The sequence below is a fragment of the Lagopus leucura genome, unplaced genomic scaffold (assembly GCF_019238085.1).
Source record: "Lagopus leucura isolate 7727_CA_CO unplaced genomic scaffold, USGS_WTPT01 Super-Scaffold_73, whole genome shotgun sequence".
Taxonomy (NCBI): Eukaryota; Metazoa; Chordata; class Aves; order Galliformes; family Phasianidae; genus Lagopus; species Lagopus leucura.
Window position 1 is genome coordinate 16,938,100 of NW_024962252.1, and position 21,366 is coordinate 16,959,465.

The window sequence follows — 21,366 nt, forward strand, 5'->3', positions numbered from 1 at the left end:
TTTCCCCAGAATAAATCCAAATATCTTCAGCAGAATGAAGAAAATTAAACTTGATTCTTTCTGTTAGATTTTGTACTATTTTGTATCTTCTTACTTTTTATATAAACATAGATGTACAATAATAACTATTTACTATGATCAACAAGGAAGTATACACTTTTAAATCTTAACGTTAAGAGAATTTTATTATAACATAATAAATGTATTGTTTGAACAATTTGAATAATTTTGCTGTGTAATTGTTTGTATGACATTTGTGTGCCACAGAAAAAAAAAAATTCCTAAATTTCAAGTGTATCAACTGGCATTGAATTCCATACAAACATGGATGTTTGCCAAATATTGATACAATTCAATAATCGTTTCCATATTGTGAACTTCGGGACACTGCTGCTCATTCTTAAAAATTATAGACTATAAACAAAGGAATTATATACATCAGTTTAGAATTAATGTGTGATTACACGTGCTTTAATTTATGAAGCAGCAGCTTTGTAAGGAAACGCTTCCAGAGTTAGAAGTTATTTTATAGCAAACATTTCCATCTGTTCTTCCAACGCTGAAACTCTAAACATTCGCGTACACACTCAGATTTACACATGCATATGCAAATAGTCCAAAAGGGCTAAATTCACAGGGAATTTTTTCAGGACTGTGACATACGTACAGCTTTTAATTACAGGTCATGGAAAGGTGTTTTTTGATAGACTAAAAAAAAAAAAAAAAAAAGGAACATTTCAGCTCTATATTCACCATTAATTTTCTTCAGGACAAACACAATCCTACACAGAACCAAACGTTTCAGATGAATAATACTGCTTCACTGTCACAGAACTAAAGTAGGAACTGAAGAGCTATTTGTGAAAAGAGGTGGAGATCGTGGATGAGAAACTCCTTAATTTCTTAAAGGCTCTCTACTGCAATAACTGCACTTTCTCTATTCAAATTATGTACTATATTAACTTTAAAGAATGTGGCTTAGCCAGAATTTGCTTAACTTTCTCACTATACCTACACTTACACTAAAATTTCAATTTCAGTAAAACACAGTCCAATGGACTACTTGGAAGTAGCATGTGCCACAATTTTTCAATAATCCTGGATTATTTGAGTTCATTTTTAATCACAGAAAATGATGTGATACTTGTAATAGTACCTGAATGATGCATTAAAAGATACAATCCTAAAACCAGCTATATATTTTGTGCCATGTCCCATGCAAAATACGCATAGTAGTCATTAACTGACCACACAGTTCATAACACTGATTTGGCACAGTCTCTTCACAGAATGTGTCCCAGATGTTATTGTAAAGTTTTTATACATGTACAAAAACTAAAAATTAAAACCCCTTTATGATGCTAATAAATTGTCTAACTTCTATGACCATATGCAAGATTTCAATTCTTCATAAACATTTGAACTAATTTAGTAAACATTTAGAAAACTGTGTACTACACTACAGACTTTAAACGTGACAGCTGACAACATAAATTTTCTGGATGATGATCGAGTCAATGTTAGTGCAGCTGTAGCAACAGTAAGACAGGCAAAAGTTTACCATTTAGTTTCAACTATTTGAGTGCATTTTTCATAAGATTCAAGGATTGCCAATGATTTACACTCAATACATAAAGTCTAAATTGCCAGTAAAAATGGGAAATAAAATTTGAACCCCTTAAAATTATTTTGAAAGTATTTTTCAACTGCACAAATAAGGACTTAGGGCAAGACACTAAATTATCCATTTCCTGAAAATAAATAACACTTTAAACAACAATAGTTCTTTAGAAAGGAAACAATCACTATATTGAAATTAATAGAAACACAATTCATGCATATTTTTATTACCTAAGTAATTCAAACAAAATATTTTGCCTACAACATTTATATTAGAAACCAAAATGCGTAGTCCTGGACGTTTGCATGTGTAAAGGCTGTGGAATTTGGCCACAGCTCTTCAGATGAAGCTGTTCTCTAAGACATTAATTAAAAACAAAAAGTTAATTCTCAATGCACAGAATGCAAATCTTTGCCCTTACATTATACAGCTTTACTTTATGTTACTTTCCATCACAAAAACTACTGATACATTCATTCTACCTGTTGTAATTTTTATAAACCACAAAGTTCTGCTTCTTCTAGCATTCAGAGAATCTTGCAAAGGTTATTAAAATGTTTTAGGGAAAATAACATTTATTTCACTTGTCACTAATTCTTTTAATAGCAGCTAAATTGGGATTAGTATATCAAGGTCATAAATCACAAGCTCTGATAACTAACTTTGTTGACTGTTTTATCTCCAGGAAAAAGTCGCCTTGATTGCAGTGAATATTTCTACTAAAGATATTTTTAAATTTCACTTCCTGACTGTCTTTTCCACATTCTGTTCTGTGTCATTAAATGCAGTGTAAAGCTCCACAAGTCCAAAGCTAATGCAATATATACATAATCTGATTATATTTTCTCTGAGTTAAATCATCTCATTTTGGAATACTGTGTGGGGTTTTTTGTTTTTTTGTTGTTTTGTTTTTTTGTTTTTTTCTCATTCTTTTCTGCCTTGTGGCCATACATAATTGATCAGATAGTTAACAATAAATGTATGGGAATGTTGTAGAATCCTACCATGGGAACGGCTATTTCCATCACATGTCAGTTTATCAGAGCCAGAATAATTGCTGCTGGCATATCACAAATGCCTTAAATGCGTACTCTGTGCAAAAAAAGCAGCAGGGTTCCAGCTTCTTAAGCATGTGCAAACTAGTGCAGAGAATGTAAGTTACCACTTTAAGCTTCAACATCAATCTAGAGTCCACCACAGGGGGCTTCTTCATCACCTGCAGTTTACATCTTCAGAAAGTTCAATTGTTGACACCCGTAGCTATCCAAATATATACGCAATGCAATCCACAAGCTTTGAGGACTCCCTTGATTGCTGGCTGGCTCTATTGGGCCATATGTTTGATGTTTGGTAGTGAAATACAGGAACACGAAAGAGAAAACACTGCTTGACATGCGCTAATCCCTGAGCTTAGTCTTCCTGGAAAACTTAAGTCACTCATTATGCTCTCAGCTCAGAGTTCAGTTTCAGAAAAACACAGCAAACAGCGGCTGCAGAGACTGGTTAAACAGACTTCTTATAAAAGAGTTTGCTCAGGAAGGCAAAGCTTGACTCAAGAGATTAGCCGCTAGTTGGAGTATTTAAACTCTGTTACAATTTTATTGTTTCTTAATTAGGTTCTTATTTCTCTATCCAAGTGGCTGTCCATTCAAATTGGGCCAGACCAGGCCAGGCAAAAAGGACATAAGCAGGTATGAGATATATTATAAAAGCTTTTCTCAAGGCAAACACTGTGCTGTGCAAAAAGTGCACAGTAGCATTCTCTCTTCACTGTTCTGAAAGAAAGACAGATCTCAGTATTTATTCCCAGGCAGGTTTCCAAGAACTGACTCTCTGAGATATCTACTTCTTTTCAGCTCCAGGTATTTCCTAAGTCTGATGCAGTTTGCATGACTAGCACTCCTCAATGAATCCCAGTGTTGAGTTTCATCTTGAAATATGTATACAAATGTTTTTTGCGTTCACAAACAATCTTAGATATGAAGCTCAATGTAATGCAACAGAAAATGGAAACGGAGAAGATTGTCAAAAGGCCACACCATTCAGGAATTCTGAAATTTTAAAAGAAAATATACTAGAAAAAGAGAAATACTGGAAGATTTCAGAGTTCCATGCAGTAGATACTGTATATGCTCCAGATCTCCAAGTTTTCACAACAACTTCCATGAAAAATATTTTTTTCTTTAGGAATGGATTTGTTTCATTATTTTTATACCTTGATTATACAGTGTATGAATACTACTATAAAATAAAAGCATTCAGGATATTTTTTAAGGTTCAGCAACACAAAAGACGTTTTTTTCTGTCATCTGTGATGATAAAAAAAACTGCATAATAAAATGGATATGTATACACACATTGTAATTTCCAGATAAATCTAGTTGCCACTAATTGTTGCAAGATACAGAACAAAATTACTAAATATATTCACTTAAGAAAATAATATCACAGTAAAGGCTATTATTTCATTAATTTATTACATAAAAGTATGGTAGTATGCTTTTTTATTTGTAAAAAAAAAATAAACTTCTAACAGTATTCCAAAAATTCTATAATATTTAAGAATCTTTATATTTACCCACGCACTGGAATATTCATATTTCTTGCTGACTTAGCAACTTCTTCAAATTTTTCTATGCTCTCTTCAATAGAACAATTAATATTCATTTTGCTAAAAGATTCAGATGCTGCACCAAATACTGAAACCTCTGTAGCCCCTGCTGCAATCTGAAAAATACATTTCAACAGAACAGAATTATAACGTTACATTACAAGATGAGATTAAGTACTTAATTCCTTAAGACCTTTTGGAACTTTAAAGTACATTATAAGTCTTCTCTATTTCTGAAGTATAAGTTTAATTACTTTCTTTTTTTTCTATCTATTTCATACAAATCAGTCAAATCAAACATTGAGTGCATTGCCCTATGACAAATTTCCTTCTTAGCAATCATGCACACATAAAAATATAAATACATAAATATATATTAAAAATACATATATATTTTAAAGTGATAAAATTTAAGTATTAAAATGCAGGAAAATACATAAACATTCAATGAAAATAACAATTCATTTCATTTTTTGCAAAAGTAAAGACCGCATAACATCTCTGAAACATTCAGCTTCCGTACAAAGTCAGCTCCTTGTCAGTGCCAAGAAGTCATTCTCACAACATCTGTGACCCACAAGTACATAGAACAGCGGCAGTAACCAATAAGATTTCCTTGACACAGTTGACTGCTATGATCAAGAGCTCCACTGGTATTGGTGTCATAGCTGAGAACACAAAGAGGGCATTTGGATTCTGCGAGAAAAGGCCTCAGAGCAAATACCAGCCTAGAAAATGCCTAGTGTCAATGTGTGAGCTTCACTGAAGGGGTGATTAGCCCGAGCTTGTACTCAATTAATCAACTAACTAAGGAGGCAAATCAGAACACTGAGAAAACATTTAAGCTAATTAATTAATTCTCACTTTCTGGTACAAATACTAGTAGCTTTCTCTCTCTAGCTCACTTTTCCCTTTATTTGCTGTTTCTGTGGGATGTCTTAACTTCAGCAACCACTACAGAAACAAAAACCCTTTCAAATAAAAGGATAAAAAAAAAATCAAGAAAGGACAGAGGAATCACCTGCAACTATTGTTTGTTTTTGTTTTCCCTTCACTATATCACTAAGCAGGGTATGCAGAGATCTAATTTAATTTACATAAGTTGCCACCGCAGACAAAGCTGGCTGACTGTTGGTAACTGACTCACTTATGTATAGAGTTCTACTTAACAGAGATTACATGTGCGGTGTAGAAACTGAACAACAGACTACACCACAACTGTCCATCTGCAAAGCAGAGTGCCTTCTAAATATGACTGTCCTCTATCAAGGCAAAGCATGGAAGCATGAAACATTTTCAGAAAAAAAAAACAACAATGTAAAGACAACTATCAATAAGCATTGCTTTATGAAGACTGAACTACACCATTTTGGGTCTTAACATAATGAATATTTACTCTGTATGAACTGGAACAGTTAAAAACTTTTGAAATGAAATGAAAAATTTAAGGAACCTAACACATTCCTCTAAACCATTTTCATTTAATTCACTCACTACTTTCTAATAAGAAAAAATTCTGCAGAAACTTTTCTAGAGCCAACAAGCTTAAGAAAGAAAAGGAGCTCTCCTTTTTATGCAAGTATCATTTATACAAATATGCAAGGACTGATTGATATTTCCACTGGTGTGAGAAATTAGGGAAGGAAAAAAATGAAAATGTGGAGGAGGTAATTGTGAATGTCTTCTACAAATGCACTTACAGCTGAATGAAAACCTTTAAGATTAGGCGTGAGAACAGGATATTGGACTCCAGGATGCCGCTCAATGCCTCTCATTACTTCTTTGTGATCTGCCATCTAAAATACAGAAATAATTTGCAGCTAATTTTTATATTATATATCTAAGCAAAAAAACAATGTCTAGTTCAGGTATACCGTTCACAGAAAAGAATAACAGCACAGGGATTAAACTGAGGTTGCACAAACGTCTTTTCTTGTATTTCTTAACTTTTGAGTATTTGATTTGCAAGCTTTTAAGTTCCACATGAATACAGAACTGGGATTAAAAATTCTGTAGTGTTTTGTTTTACATGTATATGTAAAAAAAAGAATGCATTATACACTGACAAATTTTTTATGATGCTAATCTCTGATTGTTACTGCAACTTTAAACCTACCTTGATGGACTCCATAGGTGAAATCAACAGAATAAAACCATCCAAAACTTGAAAATGGAGCACTTTGATAAATGAGACATCAGATATGAGATAAATGAGACTTCACAAAATTGAAAACAATTGAACTTACTCAATGCTGTAACCAGCATATTTGAAAAAACTAAGAACAAGTGCTTAGTCTTTTCTTAAAAAATACAGCAAAATCCAAATTTCTGCATAGTGCAACATTTTAATATACTTGGGACTTTCTTTCCAAAAACAAAACAAAACAAAATTATTACAACAAAAGTCAAAGAGCAATACTTTACTGAACGCCTACTGAAGCATTTGTTTTCCTTAGCCTCCCATCACAAGAGAAATCATACCTTGCAGGATACGCTTACTTTTTTCTCACTCGAGATTACATATAGCTCCATGTATTAATCAAGAAGAAAAATCAAAGACTTATTTAAACTGTATATTATTTAGACAATTTATTTTTTGAAAAAGTGGGAGAAAATTAATTTTTTTAATGTTGCCCACGTTTGAAAACAGAGTTAACAACACAAGTAATTCCTACTTTGCATCTTTCAGATTTTGAGTTTTAGAATACTCAATCTACATACGTTTCAAGTGCTGTTTACATCAGTTTTCACATAAATTTCCAAACAAACAGTACTTTAAATATTTAACTGGATTTCTGATTACCTTCACACTTGTGCAGAGTCAACTTAGGAGTACTATATGAAAAAATACATGAACTATGAAGCTTTCACTACTTGTTATTTGGAAAAGATGTGAAATAATGAGAGTTTGCAGTACCTGAATTCTAAGTACATTCTAGGTTACTAAGTGCCAATACTACCAGTAACCTAGAATCTCACATGACTGGTTTCCTATTATGAAAATGGATGAATTAAATACATCAGAAATATGCATGCCTGTTTCCTCCAGTGTAAGACCAACGTGCGCCTGTAAAGAAGTAGATACACGGTACATACAGAATGTCTTATAGACTGATACACCTTATTTCTCATCAGGAATCAAGAAAATAGCACAAAGTAAATTTCTGTAATTGCTTGTATGTAAACTGTATAGGTCCTTATAATTAACATATCTGATGAAGTTACAGAAAACATTCTGTCTTGCCTTATTTAAGAACAATTTTGCATTCCACAATTTAATAAAATTTCTGAGGGCAAAGGAGAACGTTTAAAACTAAATGATTAAATAAATGGCAAACGTTGGAAGTAATTCTACACTTTAAAGTTATAGCCCAACTTAAAATATATTAGAAAACCAAAATGACACAGTTTCAAACTGCATAAAACTGCCAGGTCCAAATAATACTTTATGTAGTACATTTGTCCCATTACTATTTTTCCTGTAAGTAAAATCCCATTTTAACACATGTTGCACGTTAGAAAATTTTAAATTGCAATAAAACATTTCTTTTCCAAATGTGTTTAAAAATAAGCTTTCTGATGGTAGGTATTTATAATTTTGGGCCATTTAAGTTATAGGTGTGGGGATCCTGTTTACATGGCATCTTGCTACCGTGGAACTTCTTCTTTTAGCATTTTTTCAGCAACAGAATCTCTGGGCCAAAAAAAAAAAAAAAAAAAAAAAGAAAAAAGAAGTGGATGGGAAACTATAAAAAGCTCGAAAATACCAAAAAAAGAAATAAGTGAATGAGTAATCTAAACATAACCAAGAATTTCATTCCCATGACTCACGAAAATAAAAAGGAGCAAAGAAAAGACAAAGTCAAGACTGCACTTCCTATCAAAGCAACACAATCTTATCTTTTAAATAAAGAAACATTTTAAGCACAACTTAAGTCATTAAAATAAAGCATTCAGACGTGGATTTAAGATAAAAAGGGATTGTTCATTTTTTCTCAAACTGTCACATCAGTACTAAATTTGATACTCTTAACGGCTGATAGGAGAAGAAAATAATTAGACAGGAAATGAAGAAGTCCATTCTTTTTTTTTAGACTTTTCCCTCACATGTTTAAAATCTTTGTGTTATTCTCTGTTGCTGTAGCAGCAAAGTTTGATGACACTTAGCATAGGCACTTTAACGAACGCAAACTGAAAGTACACTGCCACCCAAGATATTCTGTAGTTATCTTTCTCTTATCCTTTCTTTAGGTTCCTCTCTGATGATCCCAGAAACACTGAAATAAATACGTGTGTGCTCTATAGCCAGTTTGCTCTGCTATCTCAAGAACAAGAAGAAGTATGACCATACCATGTTTTTCTCAGATGAAAGCCTGGAATGCAGGACATATTCTCAACAGCTTCAATTGAACAAACTTTTTATACATTTTAACAGAAGATGTGCAAATAAAAATGTTAAAAATTAGCATATTTTCTCACATCAATTATATACATGTATTACTTTGTAAATAACTCGTGTGGTCCTTACTAAATATACAAATACTCAAATGCTTCTGTGTATACAGAGGAATCTCAGAGTCAGTTGCCTTGCTTTGGTGCTAGGGAACATTTCTGAAGTAACCCCCAGTTTGCACAAGTTCTGTAATTATGTTTTCTTCCTCTAGAAAATTTCTTATGTTTGGGAGCGACGATGATGTCTAAGATTTCAGCTATGGAAGAAAGAAGAAAGCTGGAAGCAAGAAAAAGCTGGAAGAAGGTTCAGCAGAGGATACTCCAAACAGCTCTGTTAAAACTATTTCCCTTTCCGGTCAAAAGTTGAGGTTCTACTCTGCCTCCCTGCTGGAGAAACAGCACAGTTGTGGAGCAACTAACCCCATGCTTGGCCATGTATCTGTTGACTAGATTCTGGCTATGTCTCAGATAGATACGACTTCCTATCTTGAACTGTCAAATCACCATAGACTTGCCTCAGTATGTGCCACCCCCGGTTACATTCACCCACCTTGCTCTGTTCTTGGGCACTGCTGGAATACCCCTTTGTCAACAAGGCTACAGCCTCTGATCCTCTGGTTATTGTGTTTGGATCAGGGTTGCCTTTCCCTTCTGGAGCAATCTGTTCTTGCTGTTCCTTCACTCTACTGAGTTATGGATTTAACCAGTTTTCTGCAGAACTTCTGTTCAACTGTTGACACTGATTGTGTCTGCATTCACTGCATGTGACTCCCACCTCAGGGCATGCAACACGCGGCTCTGGCTAACATTAGATTATAATTTGAAGCTATAAAACCTTCATGTTCCAACAAGCCCTTCAATGGATGCAGCTGAAAACAATAAAAATACTTTCAGCTTGTTATTTTTCATTGGAATACGCTGTGGGACAAAGACATAGACATAAAGATAGATAAAGGTGTGTAGAGTTTATATATATATATATGTGTATGTATTGAGACTACATTTTAATAATTAGTTCAACTTCAGTAATCTAGGTAAAACCATAAAACATGAAAACTGCATAAATAGCCTCAGACAACAATATCTGATTTTACAGACACAGTGTATTACCCCTGTTCCACTTTCGTGGATAAGTATACAGGCTATACTCTTGGAAAACTCCACTGCATGGAATGACATGTAAATTTAAATTAGAAATCGTGATGATTTTACATACCTGAGGCACCCATTTGGATGAAACAAAACTGGTCACTTCTATTGCTGGAAGGCCTGTTTTAGAAAGCCGGTTGATTAACTCTATTTTGGTATCAGTTGGGACAATCACCTGTGAACATGGAGACGTATTATCATAAAGCATTTCATTCAGCAAGACGTTTTTATAAGTGACATGTTCCTAGCAATAATCCATACATGAGTTATAAAATAATGAACTCTACTTGTACTATGCAATTTACTGAGAGAGGAAGCTGACATTCAGGGAAAGCACTAGATGTAGGTACGCAAGATTCTACTCCATTTTTTCCACCACAAAAACAAAATGAGGAAACACTTCCACATAACTGATTATAGATCTGTCCTCACATCAGCCTGGAGAAGAAGCAACAAAGGAAACTGTAACAGAGTATAGTCCAACCAGAGAAATATTGGGGTAAAAAATAAAAGCTCCACAACTGAGGCAGAGTTATTCTCCTATTCTGGAGTACTACTAACTCTACCAAAACCTTTTATATAAGTAACAATATAAGTAAGATTAACCACCCATTTATGAAAGGGATTATTGTTTGGGTTTTGACAAACATACAGTGTTTTAAATAGTCCCTTTCAATCTACTTCTATACTCCCTATACTCCTTTAGGCAATAATTTCATTTCCTCAGGAATTACGACAAAATCTATCATACTGTTCCTACTGTATATATATATACCTACATGTTCCATATTACAAGCATAGCTAGTGTTTTGTTATAACAGAATGTGATTAGCTGACAAAAAAATCCAGAGGAAAAAAAGGTGGTGGAATAAAATAAAGGCTACTTAATCAAGTACTGCAAGAGGTGATGCAATTTAACATTTGGCTAAACAGTAACATGCTTTAATTCTATGCAAGACGGTTATTAATATACATAACTATATTTTATAAAATGGAAGAAATATGATTAGTATGACACATGTATTTTACACAATGAAAAGAAACTGATATCCATGTCAAGGTACACAAAAAGAAATTACCTTTTCATTTTGTAAACCATCCCTTGGCCCAACCTCTACAATCTTTATGTACTCCGGCAGTCCAGATACTTGGGATTCCTGAAACACAAAACAATGAAGATCTCTAAAATAAAAGGCACAGCTTGCACTTCTCCTGTTATTCCAGGTATAAAGTCATACTGTCAACAGTGAATTTAAAAAAGATCTGTGAGAATATGTTCCACACCTTCAATTAGGGAATGAAAAGCAGAAGTTACTGACATATATGTTCCACAGCTACTCTGAGGCCAAAAATGCTTATTTTAAGAATATACAGAAAGCCATAAATGAACATTTTGTTTTACAAAGTGAGAAATATTCCCATTTCTAAAAGCTTCCCAACAAACAAGTGTTACCATCCTCTAAACTTTTACCTGAATGTTCTCAATTTAACCGAACACTTCTGTGTAAAGGTTTGCAAGACTAGGCTATAAATCTGAAAAGAACAGGGCAAAGAAGTCAAGAAATGTTGAAGAGATTATTAGTGAAAGATGAAAGTAATTCCTCTGCTGGAAGATGAAGGCTTTAAAGAAGGATTTAAAGGGGAACAAGGAAGGCCCCTGGTAGACAAGAGGAATTTTCCAGGTGTAAGAGAAGATCCAAAAAAGCAGGAGGCTCAAAGGAGGGAAAGAAGGCAGCAGTAAGGTTATAGGGCTAAGGAGAGCATGGGGAGTTGAAGGGGGAGGAACGAGAAACAAGAGCAGAAAAGCAGGTGAGGGGAAATGAAACTTCCTTTTTTATTATTTAGCTGCTCTGTTATTGAATCAAGTTGACAGGTGTGGCAGTTAACGTAACCTGCGCCTTGAAGTCCTGAAACACTTCAGAGTAGTTGCTTAGTTTGACCCCCAAATGCTGTGTGTCTTTAAAAAACAAATCAAATGGCCAACCTCGGGCAGGCAGCCAGCCCCTGGATGAGCAGACAGGGTGAAGAATACAGGCAGCCCCACCAGAAGCTTTGGAGGTGCCCTGTTTTCTATATTGCACTGAATCCAGAATCTTATTTGGTGTCTTCAATTCGTGCTAAAGCCCTTGATGGGACTAGTGCAAGCTACCTGCAGGACAGTAGCTCTCTCACAACCATGTCCTCCCCTGGCAGCTAAACTCCGCTGCATCCATGAAGCTGTCAGCTCTGGGGGACCAACCCTGCGCGCAAGAGTCTAAGTTTGCACAGAGACCAAGCACAGCCCACAGAAGTCGTTTGTGCCACGCATGAATGTTGTGAGACCAGTGGTCTTATTCAAAATGTGCATTTCATCCCTTCTTTATTAGTAGCATCAGTGTAGTTTGAATCAAAGTGCTGCTAATTTCTCCTCACAGCAATGGAAAATGAGCCATCTGCACCGTACTTCTACAGCACCTTTGGTTTTCCCCCGCCTTCTCAGCGCCCATGGATTAAAGGAAGCTCTCTACAGTAACAGGCGACATACTGGCCAAAATACAATAAACGTATTTCAGAGCATTTACTGTATATTTATCTGAGCTCAGTAAAAAGAATGGGAAACAGCTGTATAGTATCTATTTGATCACGTGGAACATCTGGTAAGTTAAAACTTTGTCAGGCTGTGCTAAGCCCACACTCGCTGACAGTATAAACCTACTTAAATGGGAAGGTAAAACCTTCACATGTGCTGTATATTGTTCCTCCTTTTTCTTTTTTTTTTTCCCCTCGAGTTATTTTCACAAATATGGCACAGCTTCAAGCATAAATCTGGGTTATTTCATGATTATAGATCCTTCTTGTTACAAGACAAATGCCACGGTGTTGCTGTGAATAGAAGCTGTGACTGGGAGAAAAAAAAAAAAGTGAGGGAAAAAGAAAAGAAAAAAAAAAAAGAGCTAAAATAGATAATGCAAAGCTTAATTTAGAGCATGAAAAATATCCATAAAACTTTGGTGGCAAAAATGTTCAACTCCTAGGCCAAATCCTGTAAATCCTGCTCAATTCCTACTGTTGTAAAACTTCTGTTTGAATGAAAAAGTTGTACCTGTTCTTACAGAACAGCTCACGCATGCTCACTGTACGATGTGTTGTAGTCACTTACATGGCCGACCAGTGGACAAGTGGAGCTCTGCAGCCCTTGGACTTCACAAAGACAAAGTGAACTCCAAAAAGACAAAGTGCTGCAGAAAGCCATTCCAGCATTGATTTATATTCTCCACTTGTGATATTACAGGCATACCATATCTGATTTTCTCTGTAGCCTTCTTGCTCATCAGTCAGTCCCAATTTAAACTCTGTTGTTGACCACAACACTGACAGGGTACAGGCTGATTTTCATGAGGACAAGTCACGAAATGGAAATTCAAGGCAGCGCTATAGGCAAATCCTGACTTTCTTCATGCTAATGAACTAATGGCTTAGAGTAAAAACCTTGGCCCTCAGACCAGGAAAGACTTGCTTTGCATTACATTCTTTCTGATTTCACCTATTACATTCCATTGCTTTGTCTTCAAGATCACCCAGTTCCTCCTGTGTGCTATCCAGTGCAGTACTGACGTGGTCTCCTGTTTTTCTGTCATCAGTAGACAGACATTACTAATTTCATAACTAAAACACTTGGACTACCATGAGTATACCTCATTTTAGCAAAAATACATTCAATTCAATACATTTGAGCTAGCACTATTGAAGAAACACGTTAAATAAAATTATCTGAGGATCTCCGCCAGCAATGTCTCTTCAGCATAACATCTACTTTCAACATTATCTCTTAGCTCCTCCTCAGCCAGCTTCTTACTCATTTCGCAATTCCTCTTCTCATCATCTTTCTCCCCAGCTTAACATACAAATTCTCTTGTGCTGTACTGCAAAAGCTCAAGTAACGAGCAAAAGAGACACAAAGACAAATTCGGTCCCATGTACTATTTACGCATTTTACAGTACATAATCACTGAATAAAGCTCATAAATAAAGAGGGACTATTTTACATCTTCTCAGGCGGTATCTTTTAGAGTCTGTATTCCAAGTTGAATTTGAGGGGAAAGAAACATCTCTTCACCTTCACTTCACTTGTCCTACGTTCGCAGGACTCAGTAACCAAGCAGTTAGGACTCACTTCCAAGAAGCTGGAGATACGTACTTGACAATGCAATCAGAAAATGAGACTCCCTGTTTTCTTGCTCAGTCTTCTGATCACAGTGTCACACTTGCAGAGCATGCGGATGCCACTTAAAACACAGCTGAAGAAGCGAGCACAGCCACCAGTCATTCTGTGCCAGGCTCAATGCCACTTGCATTCACTAGGCAAACATCAAATCCACAGAACAGACTGAAGTCTTAAAGAGTTTACGTGGAGTTTACTATCTGGATGGTATCAGACCTTAACCAGAACTTCTTGAATTGAGGAATGGAGTCTCCTTAACTCTAAAACAGGGATTTTAAATGTGCACCATCCCCTTGGGTAAAAGGGAAGGGTTTTCAGAACCAATGAACAGAAAGACTTAAAGACACTTTTGATACCTTTAAGTATGGCATTAAATGGTCTATTTCTGCAATAAACAGAAAAATGAGAAATAGCTTTTATATTTGAAGAGAATCCAAAAACGATGAACCCTACAGAAATACACAAGTATTTATGTTAGACACTAAACATGCAAGGCAAATCAGTTTTGTTTCAGAAAAATAATACATAACTTTATTATATGAACTACTTTCATGTAATGAAATATAAAAAGTAGTTATGGCAGATAGTTAGAGGTGACTGTTTATTGAATTATATACTGGCTCTGTTAAAAAGTAATGGCTACCAAAGCACGATGTTTGAAATATCAAAAAGGAAATAGATGACATAAAAGACTAAGAGCCTAGAAAATTTGTTTTTTCCATGTATCTAAGCCTTGCCAAGGGAGAACAAAAAGCATATAAAACCACAAAAAAACTGCCTCCCTCTAAACAGAATCCAGCCAAAGAGTCTTAAAAAAAAAAAAAAAAAAAAAAAAAAATTAGAAAAAGGAAAGCTATGCTGTTCAGCTTGAGACACTGGATGCCAAATTTCTGTAAGGAAATATTTTCCCTGAGTTATAAATAGCTGAACATTCAAGTTTATTATAGAAAATCCTAGTAATCCTTAATTAGAGCAGTATAATTTAACATAACCATAAATGTAATCAAATTAAAGAAACATGCTTTTTTAAGCTCTGTCACTGCTTCAAAACTTCTAATAAAGGCACTGAGGTTTATTCAGACTTCTGACTTTCATTCCATGCAGCTCACCTACATGGGGATTAACAGCACTGGCAAATATTATCCAGAGATGATCAAAACTAACTAAAGAGACCCAAAAATAAGGGAGAATAAGTTGAAGATTTGGTCTTTTCAATCTAGCCGAGATGAAGCTCTGCTTTCCTTTTCCACAAGGTGGTGTTCTCTCATAGAGGACAACTGAGCAAAAGCAGGTCCATCTCATAGAAAATTTGCTGAAGAGAATGGTTTTAAAGACAAATCAGCAGGGATGTGGCATCATGACCTCGTATGCACACGTGCAGCAACATGGATAAATGCCCAATAACTGAGTAAAGACTCTGAGATAAAAAATACAATTGCTGGAAGGAGAACAAAGAAAACAGTGGTCAATTTTCTGAACACACAGACATCTCTAAACTTTACAAGACATAGAGGAAATAAACAGGAAAAAATTAAAATATTACTATAAATCAAACAATGATTGAAGTGATATTGCAGAGACTTGTTTATACTGTTCACGCTATGGGAAGCTGCTTATAAAAGAGATTCATTCCCAATCTAACTAGGGGAAAAGGTGGGGAGATTCACCTGGAAATACGAAGAATATATACAAATATTCAGAAAACAGAGGGACACACCTGGTAAATATTCCTCTCGTGAGGCCCCATGTGGAGTACTGTGTCCAGGTCTGGGGCCCTCAGTACAAGAAAGACAGGGAGCTGTTGGAGAGGGTCCAGAGGAGAGCCACAAAGATGATCAGGGGACTGGAGCACCTCCCTTACAAAGACAGGCTGAGGGAGCTGGGCTTGATCAGCCTGGAGAAAAGAAGGCTGTGGAGTGACCTCATTGCAGCCTTCCAGTACCTAAAGGGAGCCTACAGACAGGAGGGGAATCAACTCTTTGGAAGGGTAGATAACTGCAGGACAAGGGGAAATGGTTTTAGGTTGGATGTTAGGAAGATCTTTACTATGAGAATGGTGAGGTGCTGGAACAGCTGCCCAGGGAGGTTGTGGATGCCCCGTCCCTGGAGGTGTTCAAGGCCAGACTGGACGGGGCCCTGGGCAGCCTGGTCTGGTATTAAGTGTTGGAGGTATTAACTGTGGCAGGGGGGTTGGAGATTCATGATCCTTGAGGTTTCTTCCAACCGAAGCCATCCTATGATTCTATGAGAAAGATAAACTGAGCATCCATCCTAGAATATCTATTACATGCTGCTGACACAATTGCTGGATAACCACTAGCCAGGAGCACATGTCAGTAGTAAAATAATTCATCAGCCTATGAGACATTTTCCACAAGTAAATTGTTCATTTGATACTACTGCATACTCACAACTTGAATAGAAATACCACAGTCAAATGCTTTGCAAATGCTTTAGAAATTCCATTTGCACACTGGAGAAACAAACACAGAATCACAAAACGTTTGAGGTAGAAGGAAACTCTGAATGTCATCTGGTCCAGCATCCCCTGGTGAAACACAATGCATTTTAATAAAGCAATGCATAACACTTAGGATTATCATTACTGTATGTAATCCTGATTAATTAAATACTGGCTGATTAATTATCATACTTATACTGACTAATTAAAATAATTGTTGCTTGTTTGTCTTCTACAAATTCTATTTTGTTCATTTCTCTAGTTTGACAATTTTGACAAAAAAAAAGATACTTGGAAAATTCAAAAGATGGATGGTACCTGAATAAACAGTTCTATAGGAAAGTACTGGGATATTAAACTGGTAGCAAACTGAGTAAGAGTCCATAACACTTACTAGAAAAAATGAAAGTGAAACAATAACCCTGGTCTTAGGAGATAAAAACAGATGTCAGAAATTAAAAAGGCAGTACGGCACTTGATGAGTAGAAATACTAGGCCTAATTTTGGACTATGCTTCAAAAAAAGAATTTGACCAACCAAAGAGTGGCAAAATAGAAAATCAAAGTAATTTGTTAATGAGCTTCATTCTATAAAGTAGAGTTGTATGCAGAGTTAACATCCACATGCAAAGAACCCACTACCTCCCTGGGCAACACGTGCCAGTGTTTGACCACTTTCACAGTACAAAACATTTTTTCTGATCCTTAAATGGAATTTATCCTTCAGTATGTGCCCACTGCCTCTTGACATGACACTGAGGAGAGCTTGACTTCTCCCCATCAGTGTTAATGTACTGATGTATTAATATATACATCAGTAAGATGTTTCAAATCTGTTCTTCAGGCTAGAAAAAACTCAACTCTTTCAACCTCTCCTCATCTGAGGGATGCTCCTATCTATTATCACTGCTGTGGCCCTTTGCTGGATTCAGTCCAGTACATCCATATGACTTCTAATGGGAAGTAAACATACAGCTACTACTTTAGCCCACCTCTTCAAATTTAACTCAAATGTGCTTATAATTTTTATCAGAAGGCTTGTGAGAGCTTATGAAAGAGATTTACATATATCAGGAAATTATATAAATTGAGAATTCATTATTGCAAAGTAATACATCTAACATTTCCACCATCATTTCCTTTAATTGTGAAATCTAAATATAATCTGCTATCACACCTATTAAATTGTTGCAAGGCTGTTTACACCTAAATACAAGTCATACAAAAACAAAATAAATGTGATTTTAAACACAAGGGGAATTCAGCCAAACAATAAATGCTTATGCTGCCAGAGTGGACAGTTCTTTGGTATAATTAGGTTAATAATGAGGACTGTAATAGTCAAGAGAAAAATAGAATCACTAAGGTTGGAAATGACCTCCAGGATGCTCTACTTCAACCATCTACCAACCACCAATACTGCCCGGAAAAGTCATCAAATGCAAAGAATATTAACTAAGAATCAGTAAGAAAAATCTGCTACCTTTGTTGAGACAATCTTTTAGGAAAATAATTCTATCAAGCAAGCAGAATTTTCATGAACTGATAGATCCAAAATTAACAAATGACATTAACTAATTTTTTATAAACGTTGCACTGTTAAGAAAAATACACAAAACTAGAAGGTTAGGTTGTACTAACTACACTACTCACAAACATACGCTCATGAATTAAAAAAGCAAACTATGATCGATTCATTACTATTCCTTTTGGAAATCCTTTAGAATAAGACAGAATAGAATAGAAAGCTACACTAGTCAAGGTTTAAAAGCAGTATTCATTTCAAGGTTAAGAAAATTCTGTACAGTTGGTTGAACCTGGCTACTGTCCCAGCCCCAAGGCCACCCTAATCTCCCCACCCTCAGCCAGCTGCAGGCAAACATTTCTTTACCCTGAGTGACCATAAATGCTAGGAGCAGAATATAGCCTGCTTCTACCCCTCTTTGCGCCTTTCCATCATTTGCACCTGAACAGAAGAGTTAGCAGTTCTTAATGGCCACTCCTGCAAGTAGAGGCCAGCAACATAGTATGTTCCACAGCAGCAGTTGTAAGCTATTTCTGAAAATTAGCATTTGGACATTAACTCTCTCTAAGCCCACTGCACTGCCTCCTTATTCAGTGGAGGCTGCAGTTATTAGATGCTATGAGAGCCTTCCCAAAAGAGAAGTCCTGAGAGGACATGGGCTCCAAATACAAGCAGAGGTCTCTGACATGAAAAACACAGAATCACACAATCACAGAATCATACAGAATCACAGAATGGCCCAAGTTGGAAGAAACCTCAAGGATCATGAATCCCCAACTCCCCCGCCACAGGCAGGGCCACCAGGCTGCCCAGGGCCCCATCCAACCTGGCTTTGTACACCTCCAGGGACGGGGCATCCACAGCCTCTCTGGGCAGCCTGTTCCAGCACCTCACCACTCTCATAGTAAAGAGCTTTCCCGACATCCAACCTAAATCTTCCCTCCCTCAACTTAACACCATTTCCCCTTGCCCTGCTGTTATCTACCCTTTCAAAAAGCTCTCTCTGATACACAAATACAAATCCACTTAAAAGAAAAAAAAGTCTATGCAGTCATGTTAGGCCACATTCTGCTAGGAGAATCACCAGGAATCAGGAGATTACTAATAAGCGTGTATGTCTGTTTCCCAGCATGGTATATCCTAGGTCTTAGCAAAATGCAGCAAGAGATTATACATAACAACAGATTAAATAAAGCAACTCCTTTCTGGAAAGAAAGAAATTCATTTCAGGCCAAACACAGAAAAGCATATTTTCCAAACAATCTTATAGACTTCATAAATTGATATAATATCTGCTTGCAGGAGTCAAACATGGGGAATAAGAGAAGTCCTCATCCCTCAGACTGCTTTTCTTTACAGCACACAAGATGAGATGAACTCTTGCATCTTTTGTGTGCAACACCTGCTGGATATTGTTTTCTATGATGCAGTTTACCCTTGACTTGCAGCGGATGTCCTTAGCTGATCAGAGATGCAAATAAAACCTGCAGCTGCCTCCATCAGATAATTCGCCTGTATAACCAATTCTAGTGAACTCCGCTTGAACTACAAATACACACAGAAACCCTGACTCCTTCCTTCTTGTTTAACTGAAAGAGCAGTCATACATTCGAGTACTGTTTAGGAATGTCTACTTCTACATTTCTTTTAAAAGCCAAAGTACTAATATTTTATTAATACATTTTTAATACAGAAAAGAAGTTCTTTCCTGTCATATTCTTCAAACTACATGAAAGATTAAACCGACATTCTTTCTCAGACTATTTCTCATTTTCCTCTTTCATGAGTTCAAAAGTAATACAAACAGGCTTAAAATTTTCTCGTCACTTTTTTATCATATCGTGCATTTGGAATGCATTCTGAAACTACTGTTACTTAAACAAATTGCATAGGCTACCACACTGATCTCACAGAATCCTGTACTTATTAATGACATTTCAGTTTTCTCATAAACTGGATTTTCTTCTCAATCTCTTCATTATTTGATGCAAGCACAGAATGTAACAGTATTATTTCTTCCAGGTTTGAAGAACTATACAGAAATACTACATCAGGCATGTGCGTGTTTTTCCCCCAATGGCAGTGCATAAAACAATGAGTTGCTAGACTACATTCTTTGGCATCAGTTCTAACGCAGTCCCTGCTTCATAACTCTTCATATATTGCTTCCAACCCCAAAACAGTGCAAAGCACAGGTACAGTGAAATGATAGAACACAATTTAACTGGTCATTATGTCTCAGGTACACAGTAACAGCTATGCTGGAGAGAAAATTAAGAAAAGTAATTAAGAGAGCAAAACCTATCAAGACTACCTCATCACAGAATCATAGAATGGACTGGGTTGAAAGGGACCTTTAAGACCATCTAGTTCCAATCCCACTGCTAAAGGCAGGGACACCTCTCACCAGAACAGGTTGCTCAAAGCCCAGCACAGCCCCATGGAGGGGGCAACCCCAACCTTACTGGGCAACCTGTTCCAGTTGGAACACTAGGCACAGGCAGGCTATCCAAACTGCTGCTCTGACAGCCCTAGGAATATGAAATGTCAGGAACTGCAGACTCAACATCTAGCAATGCAACAGCTAGTTCTAACAGCAACTGCAAATCACACCCTGTTCGCTGCCATGATGTTGGATGCTCTGAAACGAGCAGGACTATCACAAGAAAGATACTCAGAAGGACAAAACCAAGCCCATAGGCTATTCCAAGCCTGTGAAAACAAAGATATTCCTCCTCATTTGTGCATGTATATGACATAAAATAACATGACAGAATAAAAAAGTTAAACAGAGTATGTCAACTAACAGACTCCTGGATGAGTCTGAACTCTAAATCATCACGGACAACTTGAATTGCCATTTTCTAAAAAAAAGAAATTTTTGCTATTTTCTACAAATGGAGAGCATGTGTTATCACAGGGTTTTGCATACAAGTGTCAATCACAGCTAACAATAGTTCATGCAATCTAAAAGCAGACAGATGTTCTGTAGTCACAGATGACTTTGTAAAATTTACAAAATAATGACAAAGGGAATGTATTACTGGAATCAGGCAGTAGCAGAGGCACAGATGACCACAGTTAGACTCATGTTACAATGGAATCATTAATAATAAACAGTACTACAGGCCTATTGTTAGTTAGATCTCAGCATTGTTGGGCACTTTAGCAAAAACTAAAGATGTATTTTCAGGACACAGTGTATACATTACCATTTTCTGTTTTCCTAAATGCTTCCCTTGGCTAACAAGCAGCATTTCTCCATTAACCAAGTTGATTTGCAGCCAACTCACTTTCATCCATTTCCCTATCTTGGTCAAAGTCTGGAAAAGCAATTATACTCTGCC

General features: G+C 36.2%; 1 protein-coding gene across 2 annotated transcripts in view; it reads right to left on the reverse strand.

The window, feature by feature from the left end:
- Positions 1–21,366, reverse strand: part of HMGCLL1 (3-hydroxymethyl-3-methylglutaryl-CoA lyase like 1) — a 98,185-nt gene that overhangs the window by 41,132 nt on the left and 35,687 nt on the right. For both annotated transcript variants that reach the window (XM_042886746.1, XM_042886737.1), the window contains exons 2-5: positions 10,913–10,990; positions 9,901–10,008; positions 5,933–6,028; positions 4,200–4,348 (exon numbers count right to left, since the gene is read on the reverse strand). In XM_042886746.1, coding sequence (XP_042742680.1) covers positions 4,200–4,348; positions 5,933–6,028; positions 9,901–10,008; positions 10,913–10,990 — 431 coding nt within the window. The remainder of the gene's footprint in view (positions 1–4,199; positions 4,349–5,932; positions 6,029–9,900; positions 10,009–10,912; positions 10,991–21,366) is intronic.